The following is a 22,463-nucleotide window of genomic DNA, read 5'->3' on the forward strand; positions in this document are numbered from 1 at the left end:
TTCCTTGAAATTACAACTCATATTTATGAGTAAGAATTTAAGTTTTGCTTTGAAAGCAGCGTGCTCTGTCACAGAGCTTTTAGAACATGATTCCTTTTTGCAGGTCCTTCACTTTCAGGCCGCTAATTTCTTCGTCCCCTTATACTATTTATTTTTCACGGGGATTTTTGATCGTACCTATCTGGAGAGTAACAGGTATAATAGCATGTTCAAGACAACAAGCACCCGCCAAGTTTATCCCGACCAGTACAAGATAATTTATAAATCTTGTGGCATTTATTATTGGATCTACTTGCAGTGGATGCGATGGAAATCGATGATACATTAAAATTGGAACATTTTCCACAATTTTTTACAATAAATTGTTTTCTTGAAAAATTGTAAATATGCATAGTTCCTCAGAAAGTCTTATAGATTTTCATGAAATTTTATATATTTTCAGTAACACATTTACAAGATGATACAATTTTTAACGAAAACTAACAATTCTTTACGAAATCTATGCATGTATACAATGTTGTACGAAATAATACGAAATGTTCCAATTTCTGTGGAAAATCATAGTAGTAAGAATTTTCACCAGAAAGAGGAACGTTTCTATAAGTACCAATCCTACGAGTTCATTTCTAAAAATAGCGGTCAAATAATTTAAATTAAATTAGATTGAATTGAATTAAATCAAAATGTACGGAATTGACAACTGCATGTATGAGAAACGAATTTGTAGGAACGGCACGTGTAGAAACGAAACTTTTGAAGCGAATTGAGAGGAACGAAATTGTAAGAGCGGCACTTGTAGAAACGATACTCTCTCAATATTTCAGGGGCCATGTGGAACCAAAAAATTCGACAGTTGTTAAGAAAAAATTAGTGTAATAAATAAAAAGCTGCAAAAAAAATATGGGTCCCAGCGGGAAAACCAGCCAATTGTAACCCATGAATCTGCACGAGACTTTGCAGAATGAAAAAGTAATAAAAACAAACGAATACGTATTTCAGCTTATCCGTCAACACCATCGTTTCAAATAAAATAACAGTTAAAGTTTCGACTTTAACCGCTTTATGTATCTACTCGCGTGCACCACGCAAGAGCGGATCGGTGGCGCAGTGGCTAGTGTTACAGCGGTGAGTTTTTACCGCTCGTATTCAAGTCTCGACCAATTTTTGGAGTTTATCCTTAAGAAACGATTTAAGTTACAGGGCCCGGTACGGAAATTATATGAGGAGTAAAATCAAGTGTAACACGAAAACTTGAGGCGTTATATAAAGAGACAAACATATATATTGAACGTGCAACAGAATGAGATGGAATACATTACACAGCGTATCCTATACTCGGGGTCTCCTCTTTGTGCGGTGCTTCGTAGTGTCACTGTACCGGGACAATCTCTTGAAAGTATACATACAATGCGCATGCGCGAGTTTTATAGGCTGCTCGGACAGGCTGGCCACTCCGAGTTTCAGATGTCAAACTCTGTTTCTGGCGGCGATGTAGTTAATACGAATTTTTGAAGTTAGAATCTCAAACAGTCGAGGTAGTGACTCGGAAAGATGATGCTAATGCTCTTTGAAAATTGGCTTTATTCGACTGACATGAGAAATCTGTTTGAATGTTGGGTGCTTGGAAGAAACGCAGGAGGTAGGTGAAAACATTTTATTTGATCACTTTTATTATTTCGTACATTAGAAATAACAATGAAATTTTTTTCTATCAACAGGTGATACGGCCAAAATAATTACATCTCTAATATTTCTTGTTATCTGCCTATTCAATTTATCACACGTACAAAGATCATCGCCACTTTCAAGCAACTAAGCAACTTTCTCACTCTCTTGTGATTTCAGGTGGTAATATTAAATTTTATCACTTTTGAAAATGAGACATTAGACCGAGCGTTCAAGAAATTTAAATATCTCACTATCTGTAACAGAATGGTGAATCTTTTTTTTTCTCGAAAATAGTTCAACAAAATTTACAAATAGTCGATAGTCAATGTATTTTTTCCGATCAATAAATTATTCCTACTACTATTAAAAATTTTCTAATGATTATCAGAGTTCTTTCGCAAATTTTCAATGATGTTCGATTAAATAAATGAAGGGAACCTAATACTCAAATTGAAAATTCAAGTAATATTAGATTTATTAAAATGATTTCTGTATTTCATGTTAGTGCGGTTCGAAACAAAGAAAATCTAATCGGAAGCGTAGAAACCAGGAACGTAAATCACATCCTATGACACAAGTTGAAAATCAACTTTCTCAAAATGCGCCTTAACGTCACAATTAGCTTCAAGGACAATCATGTTTTAGAGTAATGTCAGAAAATTATTACGAGGATATTGACTTATCGGATTCAAGATTGTGTCCCTTCTTCCATCAAAATAAATTAATATCTAATTTTTAACGAAGTTTATGAAGATTTTTTTCCAAATAATGTAATCCGATACAATATCTTCTTCATAGTTCTCCGAACATCACCTTGTAACAAGGATATTTGGAAGGAGTCCCTTTGTTGCAAGAACCATTATAAAATTCTTGGTTTTCAATTCGTGCTACCGAATAACTCCTGCGTTTCAGGTTCCATTTCCAATCTCAAAATGAGATTTTTTTTGCTCCAGACAATGCTAACATGAAATGCAGAAATAATTGTGGTAAATGGAGATTCACAAGCTTTCAGTCTTAGCGTAGGACCCTATAAAGAGTGTAAAATTGAATTTGGTTTTAAGTTATCGTACAACTAGCTAGCCTGATGACACCGTCAATTAAGATTAAATTTAAAGACATTTTTAACTGAAGTTATTTAACAATTCTAGATTTAGATTGATTCAGTTTGCCTAGCATAATTTAACCCTACAATCTAATTGAGGACTTGAAAAACTATTTATCTGAATTTAATGCCAAAGAGAGTAAAAGTGAGCTTCAAAATAAGATACCAAATTAAATGGTATAAAGTTTGAAAAACAATGCTGGTCAATAATAATGCTTGAATTGCAATGGTGCACAGAATGATTCCTCGGTAGAATGAATTGGCAGCAACGGTTAAGTAACAAACTTATCGCTATTGGCTCGATCAAAGTAAAATGATGGGATATTCAGCCATTATCATCTGTAGTATATCCCGCTCTTCAATTTTGCATCAACTAATGTTAAGAAGGTGGCGATGGCCTGATGAAATTCACTCTGGCACCTGATGTCTGACGGAACAACCAGGTTCGATGGTTATAATGATTGCACCGCTCGAGAAACCAGGATCCTTGCCACCTAAACGTTTTGACCATCAGGTAAGGCATAATTTTCCTCGTGTTAATCAAAGTTTAAACTTCGAGCCTGCTGAAAAAAAACTAATTTTATCATTGAATCCATGTTAAAATATTGTAATAGTCAAGGATCACGTAATTAGAAATTTACCTACATGCTTCCATGCCTGACAAATTTAGTCCCGCTTTGACAATGAATTATTTCGTACCTGAAAATATTAGAAGCTATTATTATCAGACAGGATCTTTTGGTATTTTTTGATACAACTAATTTCCAATAAAATGCACAAAACATAAATCGTTAATGAGACGCATTTTTAATTTTATGTAAATAAAGAATCTGTTCACAATAAACTTTGTTTTTACTTACCTACCTCTGTTTGTCCAGACTCCCACTTGTTAATTAAAGACATTTCACATTGAATTTCAGATTTCTTCTTTCAATAAATAACACCCAATTTCTGTATCATTTGATATTTGCTTTTCCGTTAAATTCTTTATTGCGTCGGTTGAATATCTTCCGACATCGACCGCGGTATTGCTGAACGATACTGTTCTTCTTACACAATTCACGTTACGTAAAAATAAACAGCAGCATAACCTCAATCCACGGCTTTACGCGCGAGAGATTTACAGCTTTAGTTTCATTTTGTGTACGTTGGCGCTCTGCTCAGCAGACGAAAACATCGCCGCACGGCGATTTCACCGACCAATGAGATTGAATTATTTGGCGCATGCGCATTGTATGTATAGTTTCAAGAGATTGTCCCGGTATAGTTCACTACCTCTGGTCTGAGAGTTGAATGTGTGCGTATGTTTGTACGTGAGTGTTGTGTCCCTGCGTGTTACGAAGTTCTGCCGCAACTTGTACATATACTGCTGCCGAGTACAGGGTATGCATGCTGTATAATAAATAAATATAGTAGCATTAATGTATCGATACAACGTACTCAAACAGCAACCTAACCATAAACCTTTAATGTTTTGATTTTAAAGTTTTCTTGTACTTCTATGCATTGATACGTGTATTTTTATGTACAACGCTTTTATTGAAGTAATATAAATAATCCGAATAATTACAGATATATGTTTGTTTCTCTTATCATTTTGGAGGATGCGTTCATTTACCCTCTTTTTCTATTCGATATATATCATAATTATCGCTCGTAAGGAGTAAACTCCGGTCGTGCGTCGGAGCTGACACACACACTTTTTTTTTTACTTAATTTTTTCGTCAAAGTATGGTTCACCTATGTTCCTTATTTTATTGATAAGAATAAGGGCGCTATATGTAAATTATAATTCGTCATTCCATAACAATTGTCCATTTTTCCGAAATATGGTACAGGGTATTAGGTCGAAAAATAATAGGAAATAACAAATGTATAATAGCGAGTAGTTTGATTTTTATGTTTATTGTTACATTATTACAATTTAAGAAAATCCGGTGTATTCCTCGGGGTCATACTTATCATAAAAACATTCGTAACATAAAAATTCCGCACACCATGAGCAACGCACGAAGGCACTTTTGCTGCAGTCTTATTTCATGTTGTCTTATATTACAAGTAGACGTGACGTAATTGAAATATACGCCTTGTTCATAATCAATTGCAAGCGCTAGCATGTGAGAAAATGATTCGGTATGCATGGTTTGTCGTAATATTATCACCAGATAGCGAGAAATGTGACTGTGAGAAAAGTGCCTTCGTGCGTTGCTCGTGGTGTACAGAATTTTTATGTTTTGAATATTTTTTTTAATAATTACCACCCCGAGAAATACACCGGATTTCCTTAAATTGTAATAATGTAACAATAAACATAAAAATTAAACTACTCGCTATTGTACATTTGTTATTTCCTGTTATTTTTCAACCTAATACTCTGTACCATATTTCGGAAAATTGCTATGGAATGACGAATTATAATTTAAATATAGCCCCCTTATATTTATTAATAAAATAAGGAACATTCGTGAAGCATACTTTAACGAAAAAATGAAGAAACAAAAATTCGTCCGGACTTGAAAATGAGGCGCAAAAAATCGACGTCGGAACGCTAGCAATTGTGCCACTACTGATCTGCTTGACCCATTACTTCTTCCGAAACGGTCGAGTGATTTTCGATAAGCCGAAATAAGTCTTCGTTTATTTTTATTACTTTTTCATTCTGCGAAGTCTCGTGCAAATCCGTGGGTTATAGCTGGCAAGTTCTCTCCGTAAGTATTATGCTCACTGGTATATCATTGCAGATCTTGTGTGAGCTCGATGCGAGGCAAGATGATATAAAAACCAAATGTGTTTCAGTATGAGATCGAGCAAGTACTATCGAGCGGGGTACCGAGGGAACGTGTAATTTTCTCTAGTGCCGTAAAACTGCATTCGCACATCAGATTTGCTCGGAAAGTCGGAGTGGACATACTCACGGTTGACTGCAATGAATTTGAAATGGACAAAATCAAGAGCATATTTCCGGAGGCGAAGTGAGTATATTCGTAAAATATAAGGCGAATAATTGTTCTCCCGTAGTACATTCCAATGTTTATTTATTATAGTTACAAGCCACGTTCGCTTTATTTTTATGCAATGTTCTTAGTTTTTGACTTATACCTTTTTGATCCCATTACACATACAATTATTATTTATTTATGTAATGTGTAATTAAAAAACTTTTAGTAGAAAATCAAATTTGTAACCGGTGCTCAATTAATATTCTATCACGAGCTGCTTTTGTGATGGGAGAATCAAAGAAGAAAAAAAATGAACTCGAGTTATCTTCATAATGAGTAACTGAAGAAACTTCAATTATTGATAGCTTTTATGACTTGAAACCAAACGTCAGTTCATTTGATAGAATAAATGAAAAGTATGAGAATAAAATAGTACAATTTTCGTTCAATTGAATTTTTTTCATGTACATAAATAAATTACAAAAGTGTTTGGGAATTGAAATTTTTAAAGTACCACTTACGATATAAATTCATAATTCAATTTTTCGTGGAGTGGAAATATTAGGCTGGGAAGAATAAAAGGGGATAAAAGGAATGCAAATACCTTGGAGGGGAACTTTGGGTACATAGAACAGCATGGGGATATATTGTCAGGGAAGAGATGAAGAGAGATAAGATTGGAGTCAACACAGGCAGAAGGGCGATGCGTTTGGAAAAGAGGATAATTTTAAAATAGGAGTTCTTATCAAGAAAACGGTGAAGCATTTTTAAGCATTTCTTCAGTTTACTCTTCACATTTTCCTTAGTGAGTTAGTCATTCGTAAAAATCAACAGATTGTCGACCTACACTGCCAAAAACAGCATCTTCACGCCCGATGTTTTATAATATTGTAACAACGGGGAAAAGTACGAATGGACTAAGAGAATCAATGGGTTCTCTGTGTGAATTAAGCGTACGCCGAGCCAAAGGTGTCTCACGAAACGAGGATTATTTGAGAAAGAAAGTGGATATATTTTGACACGAAGTTCTCTTTTTAAAGTCCAGAGACTGACTGTTTTTACAATAATATTTGTTGACGCAGCAACCCTATTCATTTTATGACATATGAAAGCTTACAGTTTAAGATGACTACTAGATCATTAGAAAGACGATAACATGGGTGATTGATGATTTCACCCTTTATAACAATATATACACGGGTCTACTCTGGATTGTTTTAGCCCTGCTCTCTTCAATTCTGCATCTAGCTTAATATTCCATTACCGACTTGCTTGCTTTAAGCCGTATATGGCCTTTCTCAAATGCCATACTTTGTTCCCATTGTAGAATTCCTTCGATGGAACTATGCATACTTCTTCGTGGAGATCCCCTTGTGGAAACGCGGTTACAGCATTCATCTTTTCAATATCCGAGTCATGTTTTGCTACCAGAGCCATCAGATATCTTATTGAACTATACCCAACTACAGGTGCGAAAGTCTCCTCGTAATCCACACCTTTTCTTTGGGCGCATCCCTTGATCAGGAGCCTGGCCTTGTGTCGTAGTACATCACCTTTATCGTCTGTTTTGGTTTTAAACACCTTGGCGTTTTACTGCTAATAGGTTTTCTATTCGGGGGTAAATCTATAAGTTCGTAACTGTTATTTTCTTTCAAGGACTGATATTCTTCTGCCATGGCCTTTTGCCAATGTCGAGCTTCATGACTATTCAGAGCTTGTTCAACTGTCAAGGGATCACTTGCTTCATTTGCTTGAGATAAGTATAATACGTAATCGTCCATTTCGGGAGGCTTTCGCTGTGTCCCCACCTATGTTTAGTGGTTCTGCTTCTATTGACAAGTTCTCTGCGGTAGAGTCTTCTGTCGTATGATATTCTGCGAAATCTTCCGAGGCAGACGCCGATTCATAATCGGACTCAGTCGCCGCTTCATTAGTTTCACTTACTTCTTTGTCCTCTTGATCTGAAGTATAAGTGGTTTTGGTATGGTTTGATTTTCGGTGAGCGACGTTTCATGAGTAGGTGCTAGTTTTTCTACGAAGACAACATTTCTGCTCTTTACCAATTTGTTTGAATACGGTCGAATGAATCGATTACCTTTGGTTTCCTCACAGTAACCGACAGAAATCAGCTTTTACGACTTAGCGTCCCACTTGCGTCGTTTTTGTTTTGGTACGTAGACCATGGCCTTGCAACCGAAAATTCTCAAATGCTTGAAATCAGGTTTGACTCCTGACCACACCTTTTCCGGAATTTTTTTCAGGTTCTGTAATCCTTTAGTTGGCGAACGATTGATGTATGCTGCTGTTGAAACTGCTTCAGCCCAAAACTGAGGCTTCAATCCAGCATCGAATATCATGCTTTTCGCCCTCTCTACTATGGTCCGATTCATTCCCTCTGCTGCCCCATTCTGTTCTGGGGTATAGGGGTTTGAGGTTTGATGTTGGATTCCAGCCTTCTGCAATAACCTAAGTAACTCATTATTGCAATATTCTTTGCCATTATCAGTTCTTAAGGTTTTTATCCTTTTTTTGTGAAGGGTATTTTATCCTTTTTCTAGTCTGATTTTCTACAAGATTTTTGAAATTTTCAAATGTTTGTGCTACTTCAGTCTTATTTTCTAGGAAATATACATACAGCTTACGTGAAAAATCGTTAATCAATGTGAAAAAATATTTGGTTCCACCTAACGATTTGGTTTCCATAGGGTCACATAAATCCGAATGAACCAGTTACAATATCTCAGTTGTACATGTTTTAAAATCGGAAAAACCTAGTCTGCTTTGTTTACCTTTCAGACATGCAGTGCAGGTGTGGTTGTCTTTGCTGTCGTTTTAATCAACTCCTGTAACGTAGCCATTCTTCAATTTTTTAAGATCATTGAGATTGATGTGCCCAGTCTGCGATGCCTCAAATTGTTACCTTCGCTAATATAAGCCATTAGACGAAGGCTTTTATGCACATTCAGTTTAAACATGTCGTCCACCAACATTGCAGCTGCCACTAGGTTCGCTCCGTCAAATTTTCGACAGTCTTTTGCATTGAACTCCACATGGTCGCCTTTCTGTATGATTCGTCTTACGGAAAACAAGTTAATAGATAGATTCCGTACATGTAAAATATCTTTGACTTCTATTGATTTGACATTTCCACACAGGCTTAATTGAACTTCAACGGTACCTTTTTTAGTTACTTGCATTTTAGACTCATTAGCTATGACAATCTCTTTAATTTGAGTGTCACCTGTGCTCTTCAACCAGTCCCCTTGCATAGTCATGTGCATCGACGCTCCTGAATCTACAATCCAGTCCTCGGAGTTCGCTTTGCCAGTTGAGAATCCCGCGCATAACTCCGCTACCGACTTCTTCGATTTGTTATTCACTTGTTTGATTTCCTACTTTCTTGTTTTCGACTACCTTGTCGTTTTTTTGAGGACAGTCTGCTGTTTTGTGTCCGTGTCGATTGCACCCAAAACAATGCGGTCCCTTTTTCTAAGTATATTTTTTCTTAACATTTTTACTGTAAAAGGCACTCTCGGTGGTTGAAAAGGTTGATTCAATGTCTTGCAAAAGTTTTGTTCTCATAGCATCTCCTGTGATATTGGTGCCGAAGCTCTCTATGCCCATGATCTTTGGTTTATATTCATCCGGTAAACCTGCTAATAAAAACGTGCCAATCCACTCATCACTGACCTCAAATCTTATCCCGGTCAATTTGTGAGCAGTACTCACTACTTGATTGACATATTCTGCTACGATTTCACAGCTTTCAAGACGAGACGTTACCAGTGTCCTTGGTAATTTTACTCTTCTTGTGAGCCCGGAGTCCTCAAATGCTGCTTTCAGTTTATCCCACACGTCTTTGGCCATCGTCGTATTTTGAATATGTACACAGTTTACTGGTTCAATCAAAATGATTTTTGACTTTGCTTTCATGATTTTCTTAGCGTCAGTTTCTTCCCCTGTGACGCATTCTTATAGTTCTTCATGTTGCAAGTATGTTTGAACCGTGAACTGCCATGTGTTATAACTTTCACGTCCCGATAGTTTTTCTATCGATGCACCGAAGCTTGCTGACGCCATCTTGAATATCCGAAATTAACTTGGTTTAGAGAACTTGTCCTTTGTGCTTTCGCTCCATCACAATTCTCACAATTACAATACCACTCTGGGCCTGGACCCGTAACCTGTTGAAGGTTGGATGTGACCTGCATTAAGTATAAGTAGAATTGCGGGGAAATAAACAGAAACGACGATGCTCAAAGGCCTAGTTGGAACTAGTTAGGTATTCTTAAATCTAACAACAACGCGTAGTTTACGAGTATTTCAACTTTTCAAAGGTCAAATATTATTTATTTTGACAACGTCGAATATTATTCGTTTTTACAATGTTTGGGATGGCCGCAGTGGAATACAATGCTCAACCTGAATATAAGTTGTAACTCCGATTGCCTGAATCAGGCGCACAGCCGTTCCGCGTCTAGGAAAACTCACGGTATACATGACTACGAAGTTAGCGGGACGTGCCAAAAGTGTTTGCGGATCACGCCATGTCGTAGGGAAACAAGGCGTGCTCTAAACGGAGATGTGCAGTAGCAAAGTCACCTGATCCCCATATGACGTCACGACGAAAATTCTGTTTCTGTCGAAAAAAGTACAACATAACCGTTGTAACCAATTATTTAACATTTGAATATTATTCCCGCATCAAATAAGATTCGATGGACGTAAGAATGAATGGCTGTTTCATAGCTTTTAAAAATAGTGCTCAAAATAACGCCATGTGGGGGTACGTTCTCATTGGCCGAAGTAATGCGCAAGAACACACCTTACTTCCTTACACCGTGACTCACGCTACAAATTTCACACTGATCTGATATCGCACATTTTCCGCACTTGTAGCATAATATACTATTCTTACTTCACGCCTTCTGACTAACATTTCTTTTTCATAATTTGACAGAATTCTCATTAACTTCGGATGCGATTCGACAACGGAGGTAAGAAGAATTGGAGTGAAACAAGGTTGCGATCCTGTCAATGAAGTACCGAAGATATTGAGAAAGGCTAAGGAACTTGGAATTAGCGTGGTTGGATTTAGTTTCAACGTGGGTAATCAGTATGCGAAGCCGTCTGCCTATACCCGCGGATTAAGGATGGCATTGGGCATGATTGATTTCGCCAAGTCACTGGGACTAGAGGGGATTAAGCTGATAAACATCGGGGAGGCCTTTGTCGGCGAAAATGGTAGTTCAATCAACCAGGTGGGTAAATATGCATAGGGGAAAGTCCCCCCAGTGACGGACACCTAAGGTTATTCGTTAATAAAATCGTTATTTAAGTGAAAACATGATTATTTTTATTTTTGTTATAATCTTTAGAATATGTTTAACAATATAGGAACTTTTGGAATTAGTATATAACGTTAAACTAAGAATGAAATACAATTTTATTTAGTAACAAAAACTAGGGTGTCAAAGAAGTGTCCCCTAGTACCGGACACTAATAGTACGGATGGAAAAAATGTCTTAAAATTTAATGAATTTTGCAGTGGTCACATATATATTTGTCAAAGCTCTCAGGGATGTCTGCGCACATCTAATGCACCCATTCCTTGGAATTGCAGCACTGAATCCAATCCTCATCGTTCTCTTCAAGGCATACAAGGCACATGGTTTTTCTTTGCGTTGCTTCGCGTGTTTCAATTGAAGAATCGCCAACAAACTCTACAGTTGTCTTACGTTTTTTCGGTTTCGCAGCAAGTTTATTGTCAATAGGCTTTCTTCTGTTTGTACTTGTATTTGCCTTTGACATTTTGACGTTTTCTTTTTCTTCGAGCATGGTCTCGTACGGCGACGAAGTCAAAATCGCACTTTCTCAGTCTTCCTGCGTCGTGAAGAAGTCCACTCGAGGCTTAAAAGTACATTCGCCTCTACTTCTCATAATCTTCACACGATCGCACAAGTACTTTATGGTACTTCATATTTCACTGCAGCTTCTCTACCTGTCATGTTGCCACTCAAGACTCTTTGAACTGCCTTCTTCATAGTTCCTTCGGACCATTTTCCTCTTTCGAGTATTTTTGATTGATTAGCCATGGTAGAATAACACTAAAGCACTTCAGAACAAATTTTGTATAAATAGTCAAATTCAGAGAAAAAATTGGGGGACAAATCGGGTGTCCGATATTAGGGACCCGTAATGCACAGCTAAATAATGAAATATGTGCTTGTTTGCAAATATATCAACTTTTACTGACCATTATCTGAAAGAATACATACCAAGAAACATCCCAGACCAAAAATAAAAGAACAAAATCATGCGTTGTTTAAAATAAATAAACGCGAAACTTAGGCGTGACGTAAATTTGTGCCAGCTCAAATGTTCAACTGTCTTTTGGCGATACACGGGCGCTCACTGCCACGTGCAGCGCATCCACATCGCTACGTCCATTGTGCAAGTTCCAACCACACAAACAAACTATTGATACTTTGTTTACTTTGGGATATACGACGTGTGTCCGGTACTAGGTGCCGTCCGGCGTTACGGGACTTCCCCCTACGCATACGATTTAGAGTATACCTCATAACCTGTGAAAATGATTTATTCTGTCTTGTAATGTATGACACAAGCAACTACGGATCACCGCTGCATGCATCATATTTGCGGAAAGGGAATTGCTATAATTGTAGAATGTATTTCGTGTTATGTTACATCGCACTGTATTCCGCGTTAGAAATTTCGGAAGTTTATCAGGTTGTAAATCTATACTTAGTACATAAAATTCTTTGTATATATGTTTGTGGAGATTTAACTTAAAATCTATTTGCAGGATTTTGATGAAACTTTTTTGAAAATGTTCTTTATAGCTCCCGAAGTGCTATAAGTTACGTTACATTCAACTTTTTAGGTAAAATTTTGAGTCAATAATTGATTAAAATGTTATAAGTTCTCTACTAACTGAGCTATGGCTGAGACCCACCGTTGACCGACCACTTCGATTGCCCATAGCGAGGTAAGGTTATTGGTAGGGGGAAATATGGCATAAGTGGGAGAAGCGGAGCTAGATCTGTAATGCTGCTGATCGCGCGACCATCCTATGCAGATCTCTGGGAGCATTCATAAATTACGTGATCGGGTTTGCAGAAGGCGGACAGGTTGTTGTCAGATCATGACAAAAAGTAATTGGCCGTAGGGCGGAGTTAGAAATTCCGCGGTCATATGCAAAAAGTCATATTCCTTCTGGTAACCGTGGGAGACTAGGGTTAGTCGCGGGGGAGGGGGGGGGGGGGGCATTTTTTTCATGTGATTTGAAGGGGCGGCCTTTGAATCTGATAGAGAAGATGGCAAAAGAGGGGGGAGGGGGTCAAAAACCCTCAAGATTCGATAATTCTCTTCTGTGAATGCTATATTTTTTCTTTATGAGAATCTTCCGAGTAATCCAATTTTAACTAATGAGAAACCAATTTTAACCCAGGTAACGTCGGGTATTGCTAATTTTTAACACAGAGCTAAACTCGAATGGATGATTTTTTCATATCAAGTCTTGCTACAATAATATATGATCGAATCAGATCGATCTCTTAGATTTGATTTCTTTTTTAATATGTTATAGTAGATTAAAAACTAAACGACGCGTATTTTTTTTTCACCTGCGATTAAACACTTTAAGGGGGTGAAACCACCTTCCAAAGTAAGGCATATCAAGGGGCAATCTGGCAGTTTTTTCTATTTGAGAAAATTACATTTCACATTCCTGAACAGAACACTGGGGGAGCATGTCGGGAAAGACGATGTTTTCGGAGCAAATGTCCGGAAAGATGATGTTTGCGGATGGCGCTTGTCGTCCTTTCGTTTTTTTTTTTTTTATTTAAGTCATAGTTTCTACTTTTCATCTTTCTTTAACTGCATCTATGTTTCTCCTCCTCCATCTCATATCTTCTCCTCCATTGATTTTGAGTATTTTATGAAATCTCACTTCGTTTTTTAATTTTTTTTTTTTTGTTAAGTTCGATCCATGCATGGTTCGGTGGTTCATGTTTTTTTCTTTAACTTTTTTTTTTGCTGATTGGGTTGCCCTTCCCAGTGGTTCGTCATTTTTATGGTTTGTCTGTTGCTTCCATCCTTTGTAGCCATATCTTTCAACAGCTTCGTTGTCAGGCACGCGGTTTCCTGGTAGCCAATTTACCGAGTTCATGTCTGTTTGTATTGTTTCATATCGCATGATTGATGGCATATTCTATTCGGCCAATTTTGTTCCGCATACCGTCTAAATTTGGTATGTTCATCGTTATCAACAATTGTTTATTTACTGACTATTTCCAGATCCTTTCTAGGTGTCTTGGTAGTGGTAGCGAGGGGTGGGGGGGGGGGGGGGGGGCAGTGGGAGACAAAGGATGTTCGGGAAGAGATGTGGGAATATTAATTTTTAAGATTCAAGATAATTAATCGTATGTGACTATTTGAATTTTTATAATATTAAGTGTATCATCTTAAGTGGTTACTTTTAGTTCACAAAATAGTTTATTTCAACTAGTGTCACCAATAACTTAACATCATTAAACAAACCAAAGATATATAGACTCTTAATATGAATAATTTAGGTACAAGATTGGATATTATGACGTTTCGTGAGGGACTGTTTGGTTATTGGCAACAAAAGACAGACGGTGAAAACCCTCATACTGTTATACACGTACTATATTTAAAAAGTTCCTCAACAGTTTTCAGAAATTCCAGAATCTTCTCAATCCCATGCTGTTTATTTGTGGTATTATTTAAAACGCTCTTGTCTCTCTTCAATGACAGACTACAGATAGGCATGTTTGCTTTTCATGCATGCAATAAATTCAAGATATCTACGAAATCATAGCTTTATTCCAGCAAATGAATTGATGCATTGCTAAATAAACTCTCTTCAAGTTGAAAATTGAGTGAAGACCTGTCATTGCTTATTACAGTGTGAGAAAATGTCGTTTTAGAAGATTGGCCACGGAATTTTAGGAAAAAGATTTAAATTTATTTCAACAGAGGCATTTTACAAATAGCTTAATGCTTAAATTTTTTCATATAAAACATAAAACAGAAAAGACCTGTTTAAATCTATTTGAAATAAAGAATGAAATATGTCATTTTGCATTTAAATTGCATATTTAACATAAAACTATTTTGAACGTTACCTAGCCCAGCTGTTAGGTATGTATAGGGACCGAGCGTGAGTACGAGTAGCACCGCGAGTAGCCAAAATTGTCCCTATCGACGCGACTTGCGTTAACTTTGACAAATAGTCTGGCGGTTATTTGTCATCATTTTTTCGAAAGAACAAATATGTTTACCGAAAAAATGCCTTCTCGCGGTGTAAGAAAAGTGAAGGTTAGTTGTTGTGCTATCGGTTGTTACAATAGTCTCAGAAATACCGAGTAAACCGTTATTAACTGTCCCTATGCGACAGGACGATTCAAAACGATTGATTAATTTCGTGCCATGGCGTAACCACGGAAATTTATGATTGGCTGAGTCATTGGCACAGACAGGGAAAAATGACCGTCGGTTGGGACAAATAGAATCGATTTGGCGCTGCCGTGAATTTTACGCACGATCTCTATATCCAGTCGATAACGTGACGCGGGACAAAGCATCTCCACGGTATAAGGTGACATTTTATGATTTTTCAATTCTCCTCAGTTTGCCGTGGCAATCAACGAGGTGCTCGATGAAATTGATCCATCGATAAGAATAATTAGCGAAACTGGAAGATATTACGTCCACTCAGCCCTAACCCTCGCAAGTTTGGTTTACGGGAAACGAACTGTAAAGGAAAAAAGTGGCACGAGATACATGTACTACATGAACGACGGTACTTACGGATCCTTTGGCGAAATTATGATGAATATCAATACCAGAATACCTCGTCCTCTGAATAAGGTGAGTCCGAATGGGTTTGTCCGTGGTTTGTTCTTTAAGATTATGTAATACTCCTACCCTTACCAACCGAGCAAACTCACCCTTCTCTTTTGATAATTAATAAACCAACGAACGGACAGGGTTCAAATTTCGACGGTGCGTCGCTCTTTTTTAGTGGAACTTTGGAAAGTTACTTATGTTCCGAAAATCGTCAAAAAATTGCGTGTGTCTTTGATACGTGATACGACTTTGCCTAGCGTTCCTTTATTTTCGTCTAGCGACCTAAATATTGCCTGACAACAGTCTCACGATGGTAAATTTTACTCCTCGTTCTTTCCGGGATTGCACAAAGTATCTCGCCTATGCGCCTTTTGACTCCTGAAATGCGGGAAATGTGGGAACAGTAATATGTGTCAAAAAAACATTCTTATTTTCGACAATGTTCGGGATATGAGTAATTTTCCTGAATTCCGCTACAAAAGAGCGATGCACCGTCAAAATTTGGGTCTTTTCCGTTCGGTTGTTTATTTATTATAGGAAGAAATGGAGTGAGTTTGCTCGGTCGGTAAAGGTAAGAGACATGACCTTAACCCTTTCAGTCATGCAGTTTTCATCTGCACCGATTTCGATGAAAATTGGTACCCAGAGGTTTTCGGGGTCGCTGATTATGAATCCGGCATTAGATTTTGAAAATACAAAATGGCGGATCCAATATTGCGGACGTGAAATTCCAAATACTTATTAATTCTTCTAAAACTTTGTACTTAGGGGTTTTCAGGGTCGCTGATTACGAATCTGGCATTAGATTTTTAAAACTCAAAATGGCGGATCCGATATGGTGGACGTCAAGTTTTATATCTTATATCTTTCTGCTCAATATTTTGGCCTGAATTTAGTCATTTGGGGGATTTTGGAATGGCTGATCACGAATCTGAAGTCATAACTTCAGAATTTCTAAATCCAAGATGGCAAATGCCATCTTATCTTTCTTTGTCTATATTCGCGTCTCTCTCTTAGCCCTATCCGGAACTAACGACGAGGACGTGGAGAGCATCTAGTTCCACTTTTTTGCTTGTTTTTTTTTCTGTTTTTTTTTGTTGCGTTTTTCAGTTTTTTGTGTTTTTTTTTTTTATTTTTCGTGTTTTTTTTTTTTCTTTTAGTGTTTTTTTATTATTTTTTTCTTCGACTTGTTTTTTTTTCAATATCCCTATTATGACGCACGCACGCACATATATATATGAATGATAATGATGAGGAACCACGGATTTTAATTATCTCAAATTTCATCTCAAATGAACTGAAATATTTATTCCTAATGTATATTCGCAGGAATATTCCTGATAAAGTAAGATTTCACGTGATTGAAATTTTTATTGTCACATTGCCCAATTGGATCGACTATAGCGGATCCACCATTTTGAATTTTCAAAATCTGACCTCATATTCGTGATGAGCGAGTCAAAAAGCCCCTAGATACATATTTTCAGAGGCCTTGGTTCAATACTAGAGCTCTGAGGTGATTTTTTAAAAGGTGGGACCGTAGCGGTCCCACTATGACTGAAAGGGTTAAATGTGTGGTAAAAGGTAAAAAACATGACCCTGTGGCGACTGCGAACTTACGTTTTGGGTCGCATTTACCTGTCATGTAACAGTCGATTCTGCACCAAGTGAATTAGCGTTTTCAATACGCAATATCGTAGCAGAACGATATACCTGATACGGTAAAAAATAATACCTTTATTTGTTCAATTGAAAATTTCGGTTTTCAGCCGCCGAACGAAAAGACCCATCCATCCTCGTTTTGGGGTCCAACGTGCGATACCTACGATTGCGTCGTGCGTGATTGCGAATTCCCGGAATTGAAAATTGGCGATTGGCTGGTGTGGCCCAATATGGGCGCCTATACGGTGTCTTTTGCTGTAAACTTCAACGGCTTTCACCGACCTGCAGTATTTTCAATTACCCGAAAAGATATGGTAAGATACTAAGTCGCTCGGTTGACGCAATCTTTGGCATGACCCCTCAGTTCTATGATCGTTCAATTAAAATAAAATACCAATCAGATCAGTTCATCAATCAAAAGGTAATCGGAACTTGTCCTAATTCTGTGACTATTGTATGACTTCTGCAAAGCTCGATTCAACTTCAAAGAATCGCCGTTAAAATTATTAACTTGTACGCGTGTGTCAATCTTTGAAGCTGGAGGTCGTATAAAAAAAAATATAATTTTCAAAAGAGTTTTATTTTCTTAACAATACGATCACCATACACATAATAAAACTTATTGGTTCCAAAATTGGTCAACGTTACCAGCTACTCTTTCCGCTTGCTGCATCATTTCATCAATCTTTAATATTTTTGGCGACTAAAGGGTACAACTGATGACAATGTATTGAAAATCGTACAAGTATAAACTGTTAAGAAACGAATCGTCACTCAATATATTATAAGCTCTCCAGGAGCTGTTGATATTATTCAATTTGCATGGTTGCAGGAATTCATTGTTAACCAAGCTTGCTGTTGAAAGATGCCTGATATGCTCGACGGAAAAAAGAAGCATGGAGTTCTCTTTTCGTTCACACAACATTTGTTACATATTTCACAAGTATGTTAAAAAATAAACAGAGTAAAATAAATAAAAAATTCACAGTTAAATATGTGCACACTCGAAACATACTGTAAAACCTAATTGAAAGAAAATGCTTCAATGCTACGATATAATTCCATGAAATCCTCGGCAAACTTATTGTAACCATAAGGTCAAGAATTTGGATTTGCAATGCTAATCGACCGTAGCCTTGACCTTATTGAAAGTTCTACACCTCGTGAGACTGTCTTACACTAGTCTGTAATTATTACGGTTCATTAGTAAGATTTCATTCAGAACTGCTGCATTCATGGGGATGCATTTTTGCATCATTTGCTTGGAAAGTTCAATTTTTGAGACCTCTGGAGCGTGTGTAAAGTTTAAACGGTGCGGTAAGACGACGTTGGCGCATACGCAATTTTGAATAGCTCATTTTTACGTATTGTGTCATTGAGTGTATAGTTAGTACCTAACACATGCGGGTGGGCGATATCTATCAATACGTGTAGTCGGATTTTATTCCAGAAATTGAGAAAATGTTTTCTTTACTAATGAGGGTTCCTCCGAACTAAGATTTTATGTCGAAATCACCAGATAAATTACAGTAATCGAGTCCTTTGGTTCTGCCTACATTACTAATATATGTTGTCGTCTTTTTCAAAAAATTCTTTTCTGATTCGAAATTCTAGATCGAACCCTGTCACTTTTTTTATCAAAATCTTCAATAATATTCATATTGGCTGTAATCTCTGCTTTGGCATTTCCAAAAATTCCTACAATACATCGGATCTAGGCTTATGTAGGTACATTTATGTCCGTTGGCAGTAAGATCGTAAATCTGGTATTTATTATTAAAAATAGGGTTAAGAGCTTTGGTGTTAAAGCATGTAAGGTTATTAGCGAGTCCGAAGAAAGGACACATTTATCCCAGTTGCGATTGGTTATTGCTTATGACATCTTATTATATAGTTGTTACAATCCAGTCGATAAATACGACGGCGCCCTCTCTGAAGCCTGCCCTTACCAAGGTGCAGTTACCATAAGATAGCCTTACGCACTTTTACCATACTTCTTAGATTGATACAGACATACACGGTTACCAACATAACGTGCAATACCCTTGTATCGATAGTTCTCTCACGCCATATTGCCCGTTATTTCATCAGCCAAACTCATATACCTCTCCTTGATATATCTATGAAGCATTAAGCAGCGTATATATAATTTTCACATTTGACCGTTATACCCTTCAACATTAGCTTTCACATTATAATCTCAGCCGCAATTTCACAGAGCGATAAACACTTGCAATAGATTTCAGGAAACGTAGGAAGAGAAACCATGGATATTATAGCTCACAGATAAGAAAGCCCTTATTCTCAGAACTAGGGATAGTGCCTTTGTTTTAACAACGATTTGACCAATTAGCGCCTCGCTGCTTGCTTTCCTGAACTAATCGTCTCGCGCTAACACCCCGCCAAGATATTACTCGCTAATCAGAAACCTTACCCTCAAGTATTAATCAGCCTCACTTAATCGTTTTACACTAGCGAGAGAATGCGACTCTTAAACCCTTCTACTTTTCCATCAATTCAACCCTGATTCAGTGCAGAAAACAGAAGAGATTGAAACGCCGAACAGAATAGTCTGAAAACAATTTTAGACTTCATAGAGAAGAGATTGAAACATCGACCAGACTAGTCAGAGTAGAGGTTTAGGCATCGATTAGTACAGATGAAATCCAGTTACCATTTCGGACCCAAACCATCTGCTAGATGTAGCGTCTCTCTCGCAAGGAAAACTTATTGCAGGCAAGTTGAGCACCAAGTAAAACTTGGGTCTATATCCGAAGACTGATCTTCTCATCTTCTGAGTACGATCCAGACGGATTTAGAAAATCTGTCGTATAATTTTGAACTGATCTGTCCTGGTGGGAATAATTTCTACGCCAATCTGCGTATTTTATTTTCAAATTTCTACGATTAAGTAGAGGATTTCGGACACGTGCGTAGTTCTGGCATAGAATTTTTTCATTGATATGTAGTACTTTTCTCAAGTTTTAAACTTAAATTAATTTTTCGTAGAAATGCGTATTTGTTTGTGTACTATTGTAGATTTTCGTGAAAAATGCTACTTCCATGTAAATTATTGTAGATTGGCGTAATTTCCTCAACGTTGTGGCCTTGATATTCGTACAAAATCATAGTCTTCTGTCGATTATTATACTTTGTCGTAAAAGATTGTACTCTTTCGTGGATGATCGATTTTGAGCTAAGTTTTTCTTTCATAAGACTCACATAATTAGGGTAAGATGAGTTCAAAAATACACGACAGATTCTCTAAATCCGTTAAAATCGTACTCAGAAGTTGAGAAGATCAGTTTTCATATATATAACCAAATTTTGCACGGTACTTAATGTTGGGTTTTTTACAGATACAAATAGATTGCACTTCGGATATACGAGAAAGAAACAGATTTATTTAGAGAACATAAAGATGCGTTTTGATTACAAAAAGGATGATATAGGGGAAAAAAAGGGCGCAGGACCAAGGGAAAGCAAGGGGGTGCTAGAGGAGCTGAGAGAGGCGCTGAGATCGCGCGCGGTAAAAACAAATTTTCTCCAACACTTAACTTGTGTGCAATAAGTTTTCCTTATGAAAGAGATGCGAGATCTAGCATATGGTTTAGGTTCGAAATTGTAATTAGTTTTAATAGAAAAATGTATATTTTCATAATTCTTCGTCAAAATTAGTAATTTTCCGTCGAAATTTGCACATTGCTAAAATTTAACGAAGTTCTACGCAGGAAAATTCGTAGTATTTGGGTACAGAAATAAAATCATCTTTCATAAAAAGTCGTAGATATTCGTTCTTTTTCGTTGATCCGTGTAGTTTTCTGCGAGATTCTATGAAACAAAATCGAATCTGCTTCGAATATACAACTTTCGTCATTTTTCGTAGATAGTCGTAAATATTCATAACTGTTAGTTAATCTGCGTAGTTTGCTACGAAATTCTACGAAAAAAAATTAATCCATTTGTAATATTCAATTTTTATTATTTTCCGTGGGAAGTCATAGATTTTCGTAATATTTTACAGAAAATTGTACTTTTCTGCGAAAAATACCACGACTTTTGACGATTATCTACCATCTTTTACGTTTTTTTGCAATTTTCTACTATTATCTACGATTTTCTACAACCGGAAAATTTCCGCAGTTTGACGTAGAAATTATTTACGCCAGGTTTATCTCAATTAGGTAACTCTTATAAGAAAAAAAAACTAATCTAAAAATACGATGATCTACGAAAAATTATCAACTTTCATAGAAATTATGACCACAGGATTACAGAGAAGTAAAACAAAACTACGATAAATTACGCAAAAGTACGATAATCTACCTACTATGGTTTTGTACAAATATCAACACCAAAAAGTTAAGGAAATTACGCCAATCTACGATAATCTACGGAAAATTAAATTTTTTAGGAAAATGCACAATAATCTACACAAAAAATATGTATTACTACGGAAAATTAACTCCAACGGTTTAGAGCAGATTACAAAAATGTACGAACATCTATGAAAAAGTACAATAATCTACGAAAAAATTCTATGCCAAAACTACGCACTTGTCCAAATTTCTCGATTTATAATTAATCGTAGAAATTTTTGTAAATAATCGTCACATGAAATTCGTAGTTAGTAGATATACAAGGCCGGTTCTGAGTACAAACACCTTCTTTACCGACTAAGCCGCCTATCCGCGCATCCCAGACGCAAACCCTTGAAGGTTACCCTCACTCTCGTAAGATAAAACGTGCTCTGCAGACCGCAGGTTCGGTAAGAAAATCTCCCAAATAACCATGATCGTTGGTAAAAAATTCCTGAAATTGCCGTGGTATTACCCCTTGTGGGATAAATTGTGCTCTTTGTCGGTAAAGAAAATCATGTTCATCGAGCAGGATCGATAACTGCATTACCGAGCGCACTCCGTGAATCCTCAGGCGTTCGAGCGGACCCCGTAGATCCTCGAACGTTCGACCGAGAATCCTGGCATGTGTTAGGCTTTGAGAGCTTCCAGAAGGTTCGAGAAGATTCTCCGGCGATCGAGAGGTTTCGAGGGCGGGAGTACGACGATAGGAGGCTCATGCAACGTCCTTGAAAGAATCTAGGCTGACAAACAATTCGTCCGACGTGTTTCGACTCGACATTGAGCGGCCTGCCGACAACGGATTGCGGTGCGACGTTGAATTCTGGAAGGTTC

At 37.2% G+C, this 22,463-nt stretch overlaps 1 protein-coding gene across 1 annotated transcript in view; it reads left to right on the plus strand.

Moving 5' to 3' along the window:
• The window catches only part of LOC124212784 (ornithine decarboxylase-like), a 93,991-nt gene extending 75,727 nt beyond the window's left edge, over positions 1–18,264 (plus strand). The window contains exons 4-8 of the mRNA XM_046613231.2: positions 5,567–5,742; positions 10,670–10,970; positions 15,391–15,630; positions 17,379–17,585; positions 18,104–18,264. Of these exons, the coding sequence (XP_046469187.1) occupies positions 5,567–5,742; positions 10,670–10,970; positions 15,391–15,630; positions 17,379–17,585; positions 18,104–18,133 (954 nt within the window). The 3' untranslated portion in view covers positions 18,134–18,264. The remainder of the gene's footprint in view (positions 1–5,566; positions 5,743–10,669; positions 10,971–15,390; positions 15,631–17,378; positions 17,586–18,103) is intronic.
• Positions 18,265–22,463: the final 4,199 nt, after the last annotated feature.

The sequence above is a fragment of the Neodiprion pinetum genome, chromosome 2 (genome assembly GCF_021155775.2).
Source record: "Neodiprion pinetum isolate iyNeoPine1 chromosome 2, iyNeoPine1.2, whole genome shotgun sequence".
Taxonomy (NCBI): Eukaryota; Metazoa; Arthropoda; class Insecta; order Hymenoptera; family Diprionidae; genus Neodiprion; species Neodiprion pinetum.